The sequence below is a fragment of the Ctenocephalides felis genome, unplaced genomic scaffold (assembly GCF_003426905.1).
Source record: "Ctenocephalides felis isolate EL2017-DRISC unplaced genomic scaffold, ASM342690v1 CF-g0.4_SCAFFOLD_01604, whole genome shotgun sequence".
Lineage (NCBI taxonomy): Eukaryota > Metazoa > Arthropoda > Insecta > Siphonaptera > Pulicidae > Ctenocephalides > Ctenocephalides felis.
The window spans coordinates 9,286,577-9,305,961 of record NW_020537758.1 but is presented as its reverse complement, the minus strand read 5'-3'; the positions used below and the strand labels follow the sequence as shown (position 1 = coordinate 9,305,961).

The following is a 19,385-nucleotide window of genomic DNA, read 5'->3' as shown; positions in this document are numbered from 1 at the left end:
AATAGTTTAAATAGTTGCTCAAACCCAACGGACTTTGCATTATAAAAGCTAAAAATTCACAGAATTCTTATTCTACATGGAAAACGGTAAGACTTACATAAAAAGTTCATTTGAAAAAATATGCAGAACGCAATTATGAGTAAAACGGTATATAATTCGATAAATGATTCAATATAAATTTTAGGCTTTTGACTCCAAATCGCCCATCGTCCAAGCGGTCTAAAATACGAAGTTGCGATATATGGAATAAAAATTAAGAATGAATTTCTGACTTTAGGAGTCTGACTCGCATATCGCCCAAACCGTTTAAAGTACCAAGTTGCGACATATGGAAGAAAAACTAAGAATTTTGAGACGATTCTAACGATGTATAACACTTTATATGGTTTCCTTAAGAATTTATTAAATATTTTAAATAATTGCTCAAATTAAACCACTGCATTATAATTAACCATTTAATTTTTTACAAAAACACGAAAAACAGTAAGAATTATATTGAAAGTTTGTTAGAAAGAAAGATCCACAATAAAATTATAAATACAATGTTATATAATTCGATATATGTCCCTAAATAATTTTTATTGATATTGCTTTATTTTCCTTAAATTTTAGATGCCTTGAGATTTTATAATTTCTTAAATTTCAGCACTGCAACTTGCCCATAGGCTAAACTGTTTAAAATACGAAGTTGCAATATTTGGAAGAAAAAGTAGGAATTTTGAGACGAATCTAACGCTGTATAATACTTTATATGGTTTCTTTACAAATTCATTAAATATTTTGAATAATTGCTAAAATTATACCGCTTGGTGAAATTAAACATTTAATTTTAAAAAAATTTATGCTACACGAAAAACGATAAGAATTACATTAAAAGTTTGTTAGAAGAAAAGATAGAATAAAACGATATAAAATTCGATAAATGCGTTCATATAATTCTCTTGAGATTTTTTCAATTTTACGTAAATTTAGGAATCCGATTCGCCAAAGTCCAAACGGTTTATAATACAAAGTTATGATATATGAAAACAAAAACTAAAAATTTTATTACGAATGGTATTATTTATAACATTTTATGTTTTTTTAGGAATTTAATAAATATTTTGGATAATTGTTCCAATTTTACCATATTGTGTAATTAATCATTTAAATTATCTATTTATTATGAAATTAAACACAAAATTATTATGATATTAAACTCATAAAAAAAGTATTTAGAAAAAAATGCACAATAAAACTACGAATAAAACGATATATAAATCGATATGTGTGTTCATATAATTTTCATGAGATTTTCCAATTCTCCCTAAATTTTCGGAGTCTATCACGCCCATATGGTCAAAAATACGAAGTTGGGATATTTGGAAGAAAATTCAAGAATTTTGAGACCTTTTTAACAATGTATAATACTTTATGTGGTTTCTTTACGAAAAAAACAAACAGTAAAAATAGTTTCCCAAACATATCCGCACTTTTCATTTAAACATCTAAAAAAAATCACACAATTTCTATCCTATGAGGAAAACGATAAGAGATACCTAAAATGTTTGTTCCAACGAAAGATGCAGAATAAAATTACGAATGAATTGATATATAACTTAAATATGTGTCCATATCATTTTCTTGAGATTTTCAAATTTTCCCTAAATTTTAAGAGTCAGTTTCGCCTATCGTCTACTAAACGGTTGAAAATACGAAGTTGTAATGTATGAAAGAAAAACTAAGAATTTTTAGACGAATCTACTTAGTCTCAATCTAACAATATATAACACTTTATATGGTTTCTTCAAAAATGTATTAAATATTTTGAATAATCGCTCAAACCTACCGCACTTTGCATTTTAACTTCTAGAAATTCACACATTTTCTATCCTACAAGTTGAACGATAAAAGATACGTAAAAAGTTTGTTTTAAGGAAAGATGCAGAATAAAATTACGAATGAAATGCTATATAATTCGACATGTGTCTTCATATAATTAACTTAAAATTTTCTAATATTTCCTTGAATTTCAGCATTGCAACTCGCCTATAGGCCAAACCGTTTAAAATACGAAGTCGTGATATATAGGACAAAAACTAAGAATTTTATGATAAATCTAACAATGTATAACACTTTATATGGTTTCTTTACGAATTAATTAAATATTTTGAATAGTTTCTCAAACATATCGCACTTTGCATTTTAAAATCTAGAAATTCACACATTTTCTATCCTACAAGTTGAACGATAAAAGATACGTAAAAAGTTCGTTCCAAGGAAAGATGCAGAATAAAATTACAAATAGAACAATATATAATTCCATAAATACCGTATCTCTATATAATTTGGTTCTTCTACGAGAATGGTCGCAAAACCGCTATGAAAGCATTGAAGATGAATTGCACAGTTTAAAATAAATGCAATGCAACTACAATGCACCATAGAAGCAAGCAAGATAATAAAAAAAATACAATTTTAGGACTACACAAAAAATATTAAACTCACCAGAGTTATATTGCTAGGATCCTGCACTGCTGTGTAATTCAACGAGTCTTCTAGTAAATTTCCTGAAATATTCAGCATGTCCCAGATATCACCAGCAACGAAATGTGATAGATCTACAAGTATCATACAATTACAAAAATATGAAATTAAATATGAAGTGAATATTTATATTGTACTAACTTTTTTCTTCTCCAGAAACATTTTCCGCGCCTTAAGAGAAGCCAGAACGGCCCTCGGCAAAGGATCGTCTTTAGCCGATAACGACGCTGGTAAGTTTTTCAGCCCGGCTGTATAAATTTTGTGCGTCCAAATCTTGTCCCAAAAAACCACTTGGCAGCAATTCCTGTTATGCACGACCACCAATGCGCCTTTTCATCTTCACAACCTGGAAAAGAAAAAAATACATCCATGTAAAGGAATTAAATTAAATATAAAATTTTATACTTACAGACTTCGTTGGTGACCGATGCAGTTCTTGCAACAGTCAACTCCGTCGAAACGTTGTCCTGCAACCATTCAACGTACATCAGAGCATTGGTAATAGATGATTGGGAATTGTTGGAAGACTCCGAATGTTGACTATCAGGAGTTACAATTGCGTGCAAGGCTTTTTCTAGTAGTTTTTCTCTGTACACCTGGAGAAAACAATTTTGAAAGTAAGTATAGTGTTAAGGTATGCAAATTCTTTCACCTTACCTTCATAACGTACGCCAACGGATCCGCCTTGTTTCCCAAATTGCTGAACATCGATTCCTTTGCCTCTTGCCCGTATTTCCAGTTCTCGTTCAAAAAGAATTTGTGTCCAAAGGGTGTAAAAATCCATTGGAGTCTTGCCGGGGCTTGTACACAACGCAAGCTTAGAGCATGCTTAGCTGCACTTAGATAATACCTAAAAAAACAACAATTATAACACCAAAACATATTACATAAAAAATATTATTAACTTCCCATAGGGCAAGTTATAGTAATCGCAAAAATATCGAAAATGAAAATTTTTATATATCTTTACGTTTCAGGGTTTCTGAACATTTTGGCATACCTTAGAAAAAATGGATGTATGTGTGTGTGTGTGTGTGTACGTGTTGTATATATGTGCGGATACAAATTTTCGTCGACGATTTCGGAACACCAATCAACCGATTTGAATAATTCAAAAACATTCGATTCGTATTGATAAGGAGACGTGCTGATTAGTTTTTGGCGAAGGCAGGTCTAGCCGTTCCAAAGATACGGGCAAAAGTGCCGACAACGGTAACTCAGTTTTTAAGAGAACTGATCATCCGATTTGTATGATCCAAAAAACATTCAGTTCGTAATGACGGGGAAAAAGTGGTTATTAGTTTTTGGCAAAGGTAGCCCAGCGGTTTCGGAGATACAGAGCTAAATGTTAAAAAAATAGCAGTTTTGAGAGAACTAAGCGTCCGATTTAAATGATTCATGCTTGTCTTAACAAAATAATGCTTTTGAAGAAAAATATTTGTTTCTAATTTTTTTTTCACAAAATATTTTTGTAATTTTGGATTAAAAATTCAAAAAATTACCCAGGCTAAGCACAGTCTAAGCGCCACTCTGGTGAAAATATTTACCCAAGCGCGTTTAGACTGTTTATGTACAGGACCACTTTTCCAATTTTGTGAAAACTATTGAAAAATGTGAAAATGCCGCCAAGCTAAGCACAGTATAAGTGAAAATGTCGCACAGAATTATTTGTAAATGCGTTTAGACTGTGACTATACAGAAGCACTTTTAGGCAACTTTTTTTTTGAAATTGGATTCGAAATGAAATGACAATTGTTAATGTTCTGAGATAAATTGATTTATGATTTACATTTGATTTGCTCAGATATAACAAGATAGCAAAAATAATGAAAGTTACAGTATTTGTAATAATATATATGAAAACGTTTAAAATTTCTCGAACATTTCATTACGGTACGGGAAGTTCCAGCAATTTGCCCTAAGGCACGATGCCATACACCACTAGTTATTTTTATTACCTGCACAAGACTTGTAGCAAGCTAGGATACGATAACTTCACCCTCAAAGCAGCCGTGATGTATATTTCAGCCATTTCCTCAGCCGGCATATGATTATAAGCGGCTTCGCCCAAATTAACGGCGGCCAAAGATAATAAAAGGCCTCCACTAGACGATCCACTTGCCAAGTCCAATTGGTTCAAACGATGATACACCAGAGCTAGTTCTTTTACAGATGATAACGCCATGGCACGAGATTGACTAAAAGAAAAGAAACATGGGTTAATATTAAATACATGATTGATTGTTATGTAACTTCGTACCCATCAGCGAAAAGACCGCCGGCTCGTCTAGAAATAAATCTTCCGATCCACAATCTGTGCAACATCAGTCTGAATAATTGCCATGTTATTGCTGCCGAATATTCCATTCTGGATGCTGGTAAAGAACACCCGTAAGCCTGTAGACATCTTTTTAGTTCTTGAGACGATAGCGAAATATCACCCTGAAATGTAAAGTAATGAGAACTAGTGGTGCCTTAAGGCAAATTGCTGGAACTTCTAGTACCGTAATTAAACATTCGAGAAATGAAAATAATCAATAATTGTTTAGATAATTTGGAATGGATTATTTATTATAAATACATACTAAAATTATAGGTGCTTATTAAATTGGGCGATGAGCGTATTCTACACATAACTTCGTTCAATTTTGATTTCTTGAAAATTTTTTAAAAGTTCGAAACATTATGGATTTTTTATAATTTTTTAAGAATTTGAAATTTTTTGAAAATATTCGATTTTTTTTTTAAAATTCGAAATATTTACAAATTATTGTAAGAAATCTTTTTTTTTTAATTTTAGTAATTCTTGCAATTTTTCAAAATTTAGATTTTTTTTGAAAATAAAAAATTTCAGAAATTTCAACTTTTTGAAACTTTAATTTTTTTTGAAGATTTTAACTTTTTTTAAAAAAAAATTTCAAAATTACGAATTTTTTTGTAAATGCTATTTCTGCACACCGTCTACACAAGCAAAAGGTTTTTTGAATCAATCTAATCGGATCATCCGTTCTCTCAAAAACTGCATGACCCCTCTTACGCCCTTTGCGCTTCATACCTCCAAAACGGCTAGATGTGCCTTTTGCAAAAACGCCTCGTGATCGAGTACGAACCGAATGTTTTTTTCAATCATACAAATCGGTTATTCCATACTGTCGAAAATATCGAGAACATTTGTTAAATGAAATTCAAAATTAAAAATGCCTTTCCAAAAATTTAAAGAGTTTTTTATATATTCAATGCAAGTTTTTCGAATTATTTAAATCGGACGCTCCGTTCTCTAAAAAACTGATTTACGATTTTTGGCTCTTTTTGTTATGTATCTTCGAAACGGCTGGACCTGTCTTTGCCAAAACCTAATCAGCACATCTCCTTATCAATACGAATCGAATGCTTTTAAATGGTTCAAATCGGTTGATCTATGTTCGCAAAATCGTCAACAAAAATTTGTATCCACGTCCATTTTTTAAGGACTTTAATTTTTTTAATTAAATGTAATTTAAATAAAATATTAAAAAATGTGTAGTATATAAGTAACTGTTTAGAAATTACACTAAAGATGAGACATACCATGGTCTCGAAACGTCTGTAATTACCAAATAAAGTTTGTGTTAAAAATCTGAGTGTTGTATTGTTCATATTTAACATTTAATATGTTATATATATATATATATATATATATATATATATATATATATACAGTGCTGGATTACCCCATAGGCCCGTGAGGCCGGGCCTAGGGCGGCACAATTTGGGGGGCGGCAAATTTTTCAAAATGTCAAAATTTTATTTTAAGGATTGATCCTGATCTAGATAATTTTCTATGAAATATAATGTTATTCGTTTTCTATTCGTTTCGAGAGCGCCTCATTAATATTTTTATTGATGTGTCATGTTTGAAATAAAAATTATCAAATTGATAAGCTTTCTTTGGAGAAATATTGAAGCTCTGTTCATTTTTTGCAACTTTGTTAAGGTGAATCTTTCAAACAAAACGTTTTAAAATGGTTTAAAATGGTTTCTTATTTTATTTCGGGAACTAACATAAAATATTAATTGTCGATTGAATTATTCAATTGTCGGGAAGATGTGCTGATTAGTTTTTGATAATGACAGGTTTATCCATGTCGGAATAGGGGGCAAAATGATGAAAATAACTATTCAATTTTTTAGAGAGCTCTATTTTTTATCTGATTGAAAAATTCAAAACACATTGTACTTGTGCAACAAAATGAAGAATTGACTAAATTTTTGATTGAAGAATTGCGATGGTAGAGTGAGCGTGCATTTTTGGTTATCCAAAAAAGTGCCATTTAGTGATCAAAAATGATCAATAGACATTTGCACATCAAATTATCATATTTTTTTACAAAAATTTTAATAATCAGTACATATTTTGTTTTTATTTTTAACTTCTCGCGGAGTAAGTTATAGTAGTCGCAAATTGAAAATATTTTGTTTGCATATCTTTACGTTTCAAAGGTTAAAAAAAAATAGATGTTTGTGTGTGCGTGCGTTTGGATGTAGGTAATATGTATGTATGTAATTAGAACGAATACTAGTTTTTGTCAAGGGTTTCGAAAGATCAACCAATTTGCATGATTCAAGAAGCATTCGATTCTTACTGATAAGGAGTCGTGCTGATTAGTTTTTGGCAAAGGCAGGTTTAGACATTTCGAAGATACGGGACAAAAAGTGCATAAAAATCGAAATTCGGTTTTTGAGAAAACGGAGCGACCGATTTGAATGATTCAAAATATTGTACTCACATTTACGAAATGAAGAATTAAACTATTTTTGGTAAGGCAGATTCAGCGATTATGAAGATCAAGAAAAAAGTTATAAAAACAACACTTGGTGGTGAAAAATGATCATTGGACATACGCACATCAAATTACCAGATACTTCATAAGAATATTAATAAGTGCAAATTTTGTTAACATTGCTTTGCAAAAAACTCTAAATTTTCAAACATAGTGCTTCTTCGGGAAGTTAATAGTAAGTTAGCCCTAGTAGATAATTTCTAATAATGAAGTAATTAAATATGAAAAGATCAACAGTCGGGTTACCACCTACAAAAATACGACATAAGGAACAGATTCAGGGCGTAAGGTTCTGATTTTTATTTACACTTGTTGCTTCGTACATTCGAGACGGCTGAACCAGCCTTAGCGAAAAACTAATCAGAATCAATAGGAATTGAACATACATACATATCTACACACATACACATTTTGACGTTACCAAAATGTTCAGAAGGCCTTGAAATGTGAAGATAAGAAAAAAATGTCATTTTCGATTCATTTGCGAATAATATAACTTACCCTATTCAAAGTTAAAAATTATATCTAAATAATTTAAAAAAAAATGTTTAATTAAAAAAGTAAAATTTTGTTTATTAAAAAGGGCGCCTAAACGGATAGGGCCTAGGGCGCCAGAGAGCTTAATCCGCCACTGTATATATATATATATAATATATATATATATATATATATATATATAGATAGATATTTATTTAGTTATTTATTATTTACCTTTGATAGATCAAATTCGGCCTGCTTTTTGTGTCTCCAAAACGTCGAAGATTCTTTAGATTTCGCCGGCAAAATCGGATCCCCGTACGCCAAAACTTTGATCAATCCAAGAGCCATTATTACAGAATTAAACAACCAGAGAAAAATAGCAGGACTAAAGTACCAGGCTTCAGAACCTATAAAAAAATTACATCACAAAAAAAAGTCTATCTATTAGTTGACTAATAATTGTGACTTACCTTCACCATATCCAAGTAAACCACGTCCAGTCTGTGTTTTAACATTATTCATATCATCATTGCCATTAAATCCTGTCAACATCGTACCGAAAGGATTAAAGGCTACAAATAAAAACATGAATGCGCAAAGTGCCATACGAGACTGATCCAACATTCCACGAACGGGCGACATACAATCGTCGTTCATGTCGTCTTTCATCTACAGAAAAAAAATAAACATACATAGAATAATGTAAAAAACATTTTACCAAATATATTTTTTATTATTACGTGTGAAAATTCAGGAGACGACGGTAAGGAATTATCAGACTGTGTTGGAGACAACGATGGTGATGATACGTCACTGCTTGGCGGTGTTAGGATGCAGGATGAATCTTTGAAGGAGTCATCGTTGACACCAGTTGCTAACAAGTCTTTTAGTGTTTGTTTTCTTGATGCCATTTTCAGTGCCATGTTTTCTTGTTTTAATTTTGCATTCGAATTTTGTAGAAAGCGAATGTATTCTATTGTTTTGCGGAGGATGCCTGATTTGTTTAACTGAAAAAAAAAGAAAATAATGGTGTATGCCATCGTGCCTTAACTAATGCCATTTCAACTAGTGTGAAATTTTCAAAAAAACCAAATTTTCCATATTTCGATAGGTTATAGCTTTAAAAATAACATACCAAAGTTTTACATCGATATCTTAAATAGTTTTTGAGTCACAGCCATTTAAGAGTATTTATATAGTATATAGTACAACGATCATTTTATCTTTAAACACGTTTTTCTCGAAACAGCATTTTCCGAATTTGCTGCAGCGATTACTCAAAAACAAATGATCCGATCACTATCAATTTTTTTTTTACATGTTCCATATATAGTACTCCGTAAAATGAACTATCAATTTTTCGATCGGATCAAAAATCGAATTTTAGCAGTCCAAAAACGACCAAAAATTTGGGTAAAATTCGACTTTTTTTTAAAAAAACGCCGTCATTTTGTCAATTTTTGATTTTTTTTCTTTATTGTAGTTCATTTTACAGACAACATTATCTAGTTTAACAAAAAAATTTTTTTTTTAAATTTCATCCACGTAGAAGACCGTAATCACTGCAGCAGTGAAGGGCCTTTTTTTATCGCGCCGTTGGAGATCGACGATAACTTAAAAAATATTCAATTTTTTTCTTCAAAAATTTTACTATGTATTCTTAAAACATGTATAAATACATTCCTAAAATTTTGAAATGATTGATAAAGTAGTTTTTTCAATATAAATTCTCAAAAATCACCTTTTACTAGACGATTACACTAGTTGTGCCCCTTAAGGTAAACTGCTGGAAGTTCCCAAATCGCAACGAAACGTTCGAGGAATATTAAATGTTTTCAAACAGATTTTCATAAATACTGTAACACTGTCTAATATTTATAAGAGTTATATAAACTGAATTAGAAAGTTAAAATTATTTATTTAAAGTAAAAACTCGATTTCTATTATCTGGACTTGCCTTTGCCAAAAACTAATCAGCACATATTTTATTAATTAATTACTTATTATCCAAATAGTATTTTATTTAAAGTAAAAAGAGTTGTTTTTCCAATTCCAATATTAAAAAAAAAATAATTAAAAAAGTTGACCCCAAAATAATTAGGATTGGACAACCCTTAATAGTAACTATATTTTAAAGAAAAATTTAAGCTTATTCTTCAAACTTAAAAATCTAAACATAAATTATATAAAAAATATTCAATAACTGAAAATGATTGAATGTGAATTGGGGTTGAAATGAATGCTAAAAGAGCTATAAAAAATAGGGGTTGGTGATAAAAAAGTAAAAATTTTGGGTTGTATGTGAAAACAAAAAATTCCGTCCAAAAATTACAAAGAAAAATTTAAGAGTGAACAACCCTTATCACTTAGGGGTATAAAAAATAGATGATTATAGATAGTAATTTGGTAAGAATCAGTAAAGCATTTTCTGAGAAGTACGGGAACAAACTTTGTGACATGAGAATTTTATATATAAGATATATTAAAATAATTTGTTTCTCCCTACCTTAGCATCAACCCCAACAATCATATTTTTCAGTTCAATAATTTTATCATTGATACTTGTCCGGTATCTGCGTTCTATAGCATTGTGGGCACTGCGTTTGACTTCTTTCACTTTTGGTTCTTTATGGGACAAATCTTTGATAGCCAATTTATCATCGATTACTGCAATAAATAGAATATATATATATATATTATATATTATATTAAATTTATATATATATATATATATATATATATCTTATATATAAAAATGGAGCTCTCTTTCAAATGTCCGAATAAAACTCGAAAACGGCTGAATCGATTTGGCCAGTCTTAGTCTTGAAAAATTCGTGCCAATCCAGAGAATGTCCAAAAGGTGAGAAATTATTTCAAATCCGCGTAGAAACTTTACATTTATAATTTGAAAATTTTTGTAGAAGCGTAATTTAAATAGAACAATGGACGGTGGCAATTTCGTGAAATGTCAAACGCTTTTGACAGATGATGTTCAATTACGTTTAATAGGATGTTTTACGCGAATATTATTTATTTGTGATAAATTTGTAGTAAGTAGTTTTGTTTGTAGTTTTATTTATATACAAAAACGTTAGTAAACGGGCCCCAAGTGTACTAGAGACTCAAAATATAAACTTTTTTGATATGTTAATATGAAAATGCATTTTTGGCATATTTTTCTCAAACACGGTGCTCTGAAAGATCTCTTTGTATATTATATACTCATTGGTATTTATAAACATTTTCTAGGTTATATATTATTTTTATTTATGTTATTTAAATTCAGAACCTAAATTTGGTATCGATCAAATGGACCTTTTGTCGAATAACATTTTTCCAGTTATAATTTTCCAGAATTTATCGCAGAATAGATAGTAATATATGAAGGTCCGGGGTTAAAAAGGCCAACCACCGATTTGTCAAAAATCAGTAAAGTTAAGCATTGTTTAACAACAATATTTGAAAGTAGAGAAAAAAAGATTTATAGCCAGCTACAAGCTTGATTTGAAAACGGTAATCTTTGAAATGGGGAGATAAACGGTTATCTTTGAGAATCCATAATAAAAGTATTTTCTTCCGTTGGTAGTTTTAGCATTAGTTAAAAATGTAATTATTTTGTAAAATACCTTTAAAACTATAATAAGGCTTTAAATCTTTTTGCCATCTGCCCGTTTCAAGTTACCCCGCCTACAGGGTAAAAAGGTCTAGATAACAAATTTTTGAAAGACATCAAAAAGGCACATTTCTACAATGATGAAGTAGAAAGGCAGTTTACTGAACTCAGATAATTGTTCGTTGATATGTGTTATTTGCTGTGATATAACTGTTATGGTTTTCACAATATAGTTTACATTTGCTCAAAGTCAAATTGGACCTTTGTGCTTCGCCCTGCTCTACATATAGACTTTATATTAAATTTACTTTTTTTCGCCGAATGTTACTTGAAACTTTTCAAAAAGCAGGTAAAAAACGAAATACTTTTTTGAATTTTAAATATTTATTTTCTATCTCTCCTCGCAAAAATTTGAAAATTTTGTATAAACTCAGTAGTATTATTTACAATTATACACAAAATCCAGAATCCAAAAACAATATGAAAAACTTGAAACGTAATCAATTAGTCGAAAGACTTGGATGGTTTATACTGTTTCCTATAGAAAGTGTATAAATCTTCCAGTTTGATTGTATTGACAAAATATAGATAAACCAATGGGGTTTATTGTTTTTATAATACTTCATTGTATATAGCATTCAAACAACACATCCTTATACACTTATAGTATTAATATTTTTGATTCTCTAGAAATTGTCTAGAATATACCTTATTTAGCAAAACAACGTTTGCCGGGTCAGCTAGTATATATATATATATATATGTATATATAAACTAAAATAAATATCTTACCAGCAATTGGTGTAGTAGTATACATAACAGTCTTGTTTATATGTTGTTCCGATTTGATTAACTTTGCTTGCAATAATACATGTTGCTTGTCCTGCATTGTATTCATATTAGGCACAAAGATTTTTTGTGGTTGCACATTATTTGTAGTCTGACGAGCTGCCAGTTGTTTTCGACCCTAAAACATAAATAAAATAAATGAAAATATTCATTAAGTATATAAATAAATTATTTATAAATATTTATTTTACTTACAGGTTTTTGTTTTGCAATTGGTACATTTCTTGTCGGGGCATGTGAGAATGTTTTGATATCATAAAAGTATTATTCTGTACTGGATGGAAAATAAGTGTGTTTTGGTTGTTTACAATAGGGTTTTGCAGGAAATACTTGTGGTTGGTTTAGTAATGTATCAGGCTTAAAATCAATGTTTCCATTGTACATAAATATAGGTGCTGCAGGTTGTGCGGGTAAAGTTTGTTTATTTAAACTTGGCGATAAGTTTGGTGGACTTAATGTTTGTTCAGGTGACGACAAAGGAGGTGTATAAACTTGATCTTCAACTTTCATTGGCGTTGGTGTATACAACTCTGGGTTTTGAAATACATTTGAATTATCAAAAATTCCATAACTGTCATTACAAACTGGCAGAGTATCATCGTTGAGTTGCTCAAAAAAGTTATCATCGATCACCAGATTATTCCCTAGGACATCAGGATTTGTCAACAAGAAATCTGGGGACAAAATTACATCATCATCCATCATACATTCAGCACAAATATCAATTTCCCTTACCTTCAATCCCTGACAATTCATCTATATTAAATCCGTCGCCGAGGTTGCCATTGGTGAATTCCATTTCTTTATTTTTAGCTTCATTCCATATTGCAGGATCAGCCATAATTTCATCATTAATTATTGCGTATTGTTTTATTTTTAATAATTTTTATTTTAGACTTTCCTCAGACAACAATCAACAATACACATGTAGGCTGCATAACTTTCGGCCAATCAGGGACGAGAACGGTGTGGCGTGATTATACGTCATCGTGACGTTTGTAATTTGACAGTTATCAAATAATTGACAGCTGTAAATGATCATAATAAATAATAATAACAATATATATATATATATATATATATATATAATGTTACAATAAAAAATTATTTCCTTCTATCCTTCCTTATCTATGTCTATACTATCTGCATTTGACACTGATTCTTTTTTAAATTACATTGACTTTAATATTATATTCATGTTTTTATTTGGTGTTTATTATTACTAACAATAAATATAAATACACATGTTAAGTGACAAATTTGATTTATCACATATATAACTAGTTTTAGATGGCTTTATACTGCCTTTGTCAGCTTTTAATCATGATGTATATCAATTTATGTTCTTTAACATTTCACTGCTGTTAATAATTAAAAAATAACTAAATATTAATTCGTATTTAGGCCCACCATATATTATATAAAGCTTCCCACAAGATATTTTGGGAATTTCAATGAACTAACAACAGCCAACTAAAACTTTTTAAATAACAAATAAAACACTTGTATGTATAATATTAAGTCAAAATACTCTATAACACAAAGATAAAACAAACTGTACTGGAATAATAATGTTTTTTTTCATTACTAATTATTATTTAGGTTAATTATTATCTAGGACCTAGATTCTAGGTTAAAGACTGCCATTTCAAATAAATAAACAAAAGATGGCTGTCATTTTGACAGCTGTCAACTTGACAGTTGAACTCTTCGGCGCCAACTTCATACCATCAGTGCCATTAACGTCATCAGATTAACATATTTTATCCTGGTGTACTTAATTTAATTGTATATGTGAAATGTGAAAGTGACAAGCATGTTTAAATGAATATAAATGAATAGTGACTTCGCAAGCATCGGGACACATCAATTTAACCAAATTATGGAGTATCTCATTTAACAAAACATCAACAACTACGGTAGTTTCTGATTACTTTGATATTTTGTGAGGTTACAAACTTTTTACATAATGTGCGACAAGGTTATAAAAATTGGTTCCCGAAAAAGTGAGCTTGCATTGATTCAAACCAGATATGTAATGCATCAACTTCAAACTTTATACCCCGAAAAAAAATTTGAAATTCATACCATGACCACCGTTGGCGACAGGGTTCTAAACGTGTCACTGCCAAAAATTGGTGAAAAATCTTTATTTACTAAGGATCTAGAAGATGCCTTAACAACCGGCGTTGTTGACTTTGTTGTACACTCATTGAAAGATCTTCCTACATCCTTACCGGACGGTATGGCAATTGGAGCAATTTTGGAAAGGGAGGATCCGTGTGATGCCCTTGTCTTAAGAAAAGAGTTTAAAGGTAAAGAATTGAGTACCTTACCAGACGGCAGTGTTATTGGTACTTCCAGCTTAAGACGTTCAGCACAATTATCAGCCCAGTATCCAAATCTTAAAGTGTGTGATGTGCGTGGAAATTTAAACACAAGAATAGCAAAACTAGATGCAGCAGATTCACGCATGACCGGCCTCCTTCTTGCAAAGGCTGGTTTATGCAGAATGGGCTGGCACCAAAGAATAGACGAAACATTAGATAGTACAACTTCTCTATATGCTGTTGGACAAGGTGCACTCGCTGTCGAATGCCGAGCTTATGACTCTGATATGATTGAATTGATTGCACCACTTTCTCACGAAAACACTGTATTGCGGGTACTGGCTGAAAGAAGCTTTTTGAAACGACTAGGAGGCGGTTGCAGTGCACCTGTTGCAGTCTCAACAATTTTACATAATTTGGATACAAAAAGCGAGTTAGAAATTAGAGGTGCTGTATGGAGTCTTGATGGTAAAACTAAGATTGAAGATGTTTTAAAAATATCACTACAGGATAGTGATATAGACCGGAAACCGTCTGAAGAAATAGTTGTAAGTCCAAAAAGAGCTAAAGTTGATGATTCGGACAAAGAGAGTGTTGAAGATAAAGAAAATGCAGAAGATGTCAAAAGTTGTGACAGTTGTGTCTTAAGTATTTTACCAATCGGACAAGATTTCATGGGTCAATGTCCGTACCTAGAAGCCGGTCACCACAACAAAGTAATCGGAAAATGCCCATACAAAATATCTGATAAAGAATCAAGCGAAAACTGTAGTACTGAAAATATAGATATCACCAAATCTGTTCCAGAAGATATACTTAATTTATGCCCATTCTTTAACAAAAATAAATCCCATCCAATAAATACTGTAAAAGACAATATTAAAGACATAACAAAAAGTACAAACGTTAAATTATTTTGTGGAATATTGTTACAAAACAATATTGATCAAATACTCATGGAAAAGTGTGAGAGTTTAGGAAATCAATTGGGTGACGTTTTAATTAAAAACGGGGCTTTGGATGTTATTAAAAGTGCTCAAGCGCATATAAAAGCGACCAGCTAAATAGAATATATCAAATATGGGGCCTTGAGTGTAAATAAAAATGCTCAGATAGAAATAATTATTGTTAAAAAATATGCAAGGCATTGCATGTTTGTTTTTAGTATATATAAATGGTTTATAATAAATCATAGTAAATGGTTTTATAATATAATTGGAAATAAAAGGTTTTATATGAAAAAATAATTAAATAAAAAATTATATGAATAGTTGGGTTTATAAAATAGTTTAATTTTAATACTCACAACCTAGATTTTTCTCTTTAACATTCTCCTTCCATTTTATCAGTAAATAAATCAATTTATTTTCATAACTTATGATATTTATTTCTAACATAACAATCCTCAATTTATTTTTCTTCAATCCTTTTTATATTTACAAATATTTTTATATTCCTTCATAAGTATCTTTTGACAAAACTAAAAACTAAATAAATCCCAAATTAATATCAATTCTAAAACATCTATATTATAAAAATAATACATACAATTATTAACATGATATAATTATAGTTATTACCCAAGTATACTTATTTTATATATTTACATAAAAACCACAACAAAACATTTTAATAAAATATTCATAAAATCAGTCTTTGTTTTGGCCCAAAAGATCAATACACATTTATTCCTCATTATCACTTGTTTGCTCTTGATTAATATTTAGCTCACGTATTCTGTTTATAATAAAATTGTCAAATTCAATTCCATCTACAGATTCTCTACTTAGCTGTATGGTCGGTCTCGGGGGCTCAGGAGGAACACTCTCATTATTTTCATTGTCTGAGGCCTCTGAATCTTCATATGTATTATCTAATACATTTGAATGATCCAAATTCTGATAGGCTATATTGGTTTCAAATGATTCTGGGAATTGTATCCTGTGATAAAAAGTCATAGTAGAATTAAGATAAATAAATAAATAATATATATATATATATATATATATATATATATATATATATATCAATATATCTTACCTATCCCTCTCAACATTTTCATTACTTTCAACAATTTCAGTGTAATTTCCATTATCCACATAGCCCTCAGTCCGAATGCCAGCTACACCTTTTTTCTGTATTGTAGCAATGTCTCTTTTGATTTGTCTTCTTCTATGGGGCTCATTTCTTCTGATTTGCATCATTGATTCAAAATCAATAATGTAAATAAATCCGGCAATGAGTAACTCACAAAATTTTTCATTTTTTGCATAAGAGGATTCAATTTCCATACTTGTGCGTTCATCGTATTGCCACCAGCCTAGTGATAAAATATATATATATTATATATATATATATATATATATATAATATATATATATATATAATTAAATTATTTTTTGTCCCTGAAAATTATAAATAATTACACATATTTACACAATTTGAATAAAAGATGTGTTATTAAAAAATAATTATTACTATTTATTACCAATATTTATTTAAACTTCATAATCTTAACAACTAAACTATCAACTATCTATTATCTAATTCTTTGCAATCCCTGCAACTCCCTTAAACATGTTAGTTTTAATATCCCGTTTTATTTTCCTTTTCCTCCAACTTTGATCCTTTTTATATTGAACAAGACGAACAAAGTCAATAATGTATAAATTGGCACAAATAAGCACTTCGGCCTCCTCACAATTGTTAGTGTAATGTTCTTCTAATTCAGCGCTTGTTCGCTCGTCATACTGCCACCAACCACCTGTGTAAAACAAGTGTCGCAGTTAATAAATGAAGGTAATACTAGAAATCATTTATAGGATAAAAATAAAAGACAAATCAGTGATTTTTGTTGTAGGAGGACGCATTTGGTATATTAAATACGACACATGTTTTGCACATGACGCTTGAATTATGTTAAAATATAATATACATATTATTTATATATATATATATATATATTATATAAAGAATTATTTACTAACCATTTCTCCCTTCATAGAACCATTGGTAACTATCAGGAGCTGCTTTTGGTTCCTCATAATTCTCCACAAGATATGGATGTTCCAAAAAGTTAATAGGTATGTCTGCTCGACATAAAGCACACCTATTACTTTGGAATGCTACTCCCTAAAACACAACAAATCTACTTAATAAACAATACTATTGTTGGATTACAAACTATTTGATAATTTATTACCTTAACACACAGAAAGCAAAATATGTGTCCACAAGGCAAGCGGGCTGGGTGTATACATGTCTGCAAACAAACTGGGCATTCTAGGACTCCTGTAGAAAATGATATGTGATTACATATTTATTATAGTAATTATAGTGATTTATATATGATTTTATTTATTTATCTATAATTATACCTTTGTTTTCTGGCACTGTGCTGTCGTCAGAATCGTCCAAACAAATTACTTCATTAGAATTACCTTGAGCCATATTATTAAATTTTTGACTAAATTTGTTAACGATTGTATCAATAAACCACATAAATTTCACGATGCATTAACAATTTCGTACATAATTTTGCAAGGCTGTTTAAATCGCTTAATTAAGAACAAAATATTGTTAAGAACTTATTTCGACATTTTGACAGCTTTCAGATTTTGACAGTTGAAAGCATATGGCGGACAGAAAAATTCGTATTCGTAAAGAGACAACTTCACACTTAAATGCTAAATGGTTTTGGCAACTGTCAAAAATTTTGCAAAATTTTATTAAAATAAGTGCAAATATTAATAAAACCTATTCCATTCAAGTCCTTTTTTTAATACACAAGATTTCCTGAATTTGTGGCATTAAAATTTGGTGTGCGTTGAAGTTATATCTTAAATCCACATGATTAGCCTATAAAAACGCCGGTTGTCACAAACACCTAATTTTATTTATTTCTATTTATTCTTCTACAGATCAATCATGAATAATTTGCTGGAGGTTGGTTTTTTAAGCGATGATTCCGGTCAACAACACAAGTGTTTATGATCCAAACACTTGCACAATGGTTATGAGTTACAAAGGCGGCAATCTAGCCTCTCCTCGTACAGTTTCCTTAATAACCACAACCTTCTAATAGCAGCTGACCAAGTAAAACCTTTACTAAACGTCTGGCCTATTAACAGTCAAGAAACCGTGCAAGGTTTGCGCATGATATGCCCGGGACTAGTTGGAGCCCTAGACGTCACCCCCAAAGGCATATACTTGGCAGCAGGTATCGAGGATAGTTACACATATGGCATGTGAGTACAGGCCGTCTTGCTAGTGTAATCTCACGCCATTACCAGCCTATATCTTGTGTCAAATTTACTGATGACGGTAGCTTTTTGATAACTGCCGGTCAAGACGGTGTGATATTGGTATGGAATTTTGCTTATTTAATCCAAGTTGTTGGTGCGAATGAGAGGACACAAGAACCTTTGTATTCATTTTCTGATCACACTTTACCAGTAACGGATATTTTTGTTGGTCGTGGAGGCTTGAATACACAATTAATATCAGTTTCTAAAGATCGTACTTGCAGAATCTATGATTTGACACGGGGTGTGTTATTAAATTCTGTTATATTCAAAAATGCTTTGACTTCAGTTACCATGGACTTTTTGGAACAGTCGGTATTTGTGGGAGATGCTGAAGGAAAGATTTACCAATTTTTCTTATGCAGTGCTCCAAACGTTGTAGAAGGTGAATCTACAGATATGTGTTTCACCGGACACGAAAACACAGTATCTTGTTTATCCACGTCTGCAGATGGGCAAACTT

General features: G+C 30.6%; 4 protein-coding genes across 4 annotated transcripts in view; 2 read left to right on the top strand and 2 right to left on the bottom strand.

Annotated features, from left to right (window-relative positions):
* The window catches only part of LOC113373321 (sterol regulatory element-binding protein 1-like), a 19,310-nt gene extending 6,689 nt beyond the window's left edge, over window positions 1-12,621 (bottom strand). The window contains exons 1-13 of the mRNA XM_026613630.1: window positions 12,484-12,621; window positions 12,232-12,406; window positions 10,333-10,493; window positions 8,567-8,833; window positions 8,297-8,495; window positions 8,058-8,233; window positions 4,787-4,968; window positions 4,485-4,724; window positions 3,184-3,376; window positions 2,936-3,122; window positions 2,810-2,872; window positions 2,664-2,774; window positions 2,488-2,600 (exon numbers count right to left, since the gene is read on the bottom strand). Coding sequence (XP_026469415.1) covers window positions 2,488-2,600; window positions 2,664-2,774; window positions 2,810-2,872; window positions 2,936-3,122; window positions 3,184-3,376; window positions 4,485-4,724; window positions 4,787-4,968; window positions 8,058-8,233; window positions 8,297-8,495; window positions 8,567-8,833; window positions 10,333-10,493; window positions 12,232-12,337 — 1,998 coding nt within the window. The 5' untranslated portion in view covers window positions 12,338-12,406; window positions 12,484-12,621. The remainder of the gene's footprint in view (window positions 1-2,487; window positions 2,601-2,663; window positions 2,775-2,809; window positions 2,873-2,935; window positions 3,123-3,183; window positions 3,377-4,484; window positions 4,725-4,786; window positions 4,969-8,057; window positions 8,234-8,296; window positions 8,496-8,566; window positions 8,834-10,332; window positions 10,494-12,231; window positions 12,407-12,483) is intronic.
* Window positions 12,622-14,082: 1,461 nt separating this feature from the next.
* On the top strand, window positions 14,083-15,737 carry LOC113372497 (porphobilinogen deaminase-like). The gene has a single exon (XM_026612833.1). The coding sequence runs from the start codon at window positions 14,258-14,260 to the stop codon at window positions 15,680-15,682; it is 1,425 nt and encodes a 474-aa protein (XP_026468618.1). The 5' UTR covers window positions 14,083-14,257; the 3' UTR covers window positions 15,683-15,737.
* Window positions 15,738-16,286: 549 nt separating this feature from the next.
* LOC113373115 (E3 ubiquitin-protein ligase rnf146-like) lies at window positions 16,287-18,215 on the bottom strand. Its single transcript, XM_026613434.1, has 5 exons — window positions 17,996-18,215; window positions 17,821-17,909; window positions 17,606-17,750; window positions 16,659-16,938; window positions 16,287-16,559 (listed from the first exon to the last, which is right to left on the bottom strand). The coding sequence occupies exons 1-5, from the start codon at window positions 18,117-18,119 to the stop codon at window positions 16,304-16,306; spliced, it is 894 nt and encodes a 297-aa protein (XP_026469219.1). The 5' UTR covers window positions 18,120-18,215; the 3' UTR covers window positions 16,287-16,303.
* A 364-nt stretch (window positions 18,216-18,579) lies between these two features.
* Window positions 18,580-19,384, top strand: LOC113373320 (WD repeat-containing protein 18-like; the record flags this gene model as incomplete). Its single annotated transcript, XM_026613628.1, is given in 3 exon segments — window positions 18,580-18,684; window positions 18,687-18,846; window positions 18,849-19,384. Coding segments are annotated over 3 exon segments (801 nt in total), but the record flags the coding sequence as incomplete, so codon positions are not given.
* Between the last annotated feature and the right edge of the window lies 1 nt (window position 19,385).

What these genes read in the sequence shown, in the direction of transcription:
- LOC113372497 (XM_026612833.1), top strand. Translation starts at nt 14,258, where the DNA reads ATGTGCGACAAGGTTATAAAAATTGGTTCCCGAAAAAGTGAGCTTGCA.
- LOC113373115 (XM_026613434.1), bottom strand. Translation starts at nt 18,119, where the DNA reads ATGTGGTTTATTGATACAATCGTTAACAAATTTAGTCAAAAATTTAAT. An exon ending in CACAGTGCCAGAAAACAAAG is followed by an intron (nt 17,910 to 17,995) that starts GTATAATTATAG and finishes CATTTTCTACAG; the next exon opens with GAGTCCTAGAATGCCCAGTT. An exon ending in TTTGCTTTCTGTGTGTTAAG is followed by an intron (nt 17,751 to 17,820) that starts GTAATAAATTAT and finishes GTTGTGTTTTAG; the next exon opens with GGAGTAGCATTCCAAAGTAA.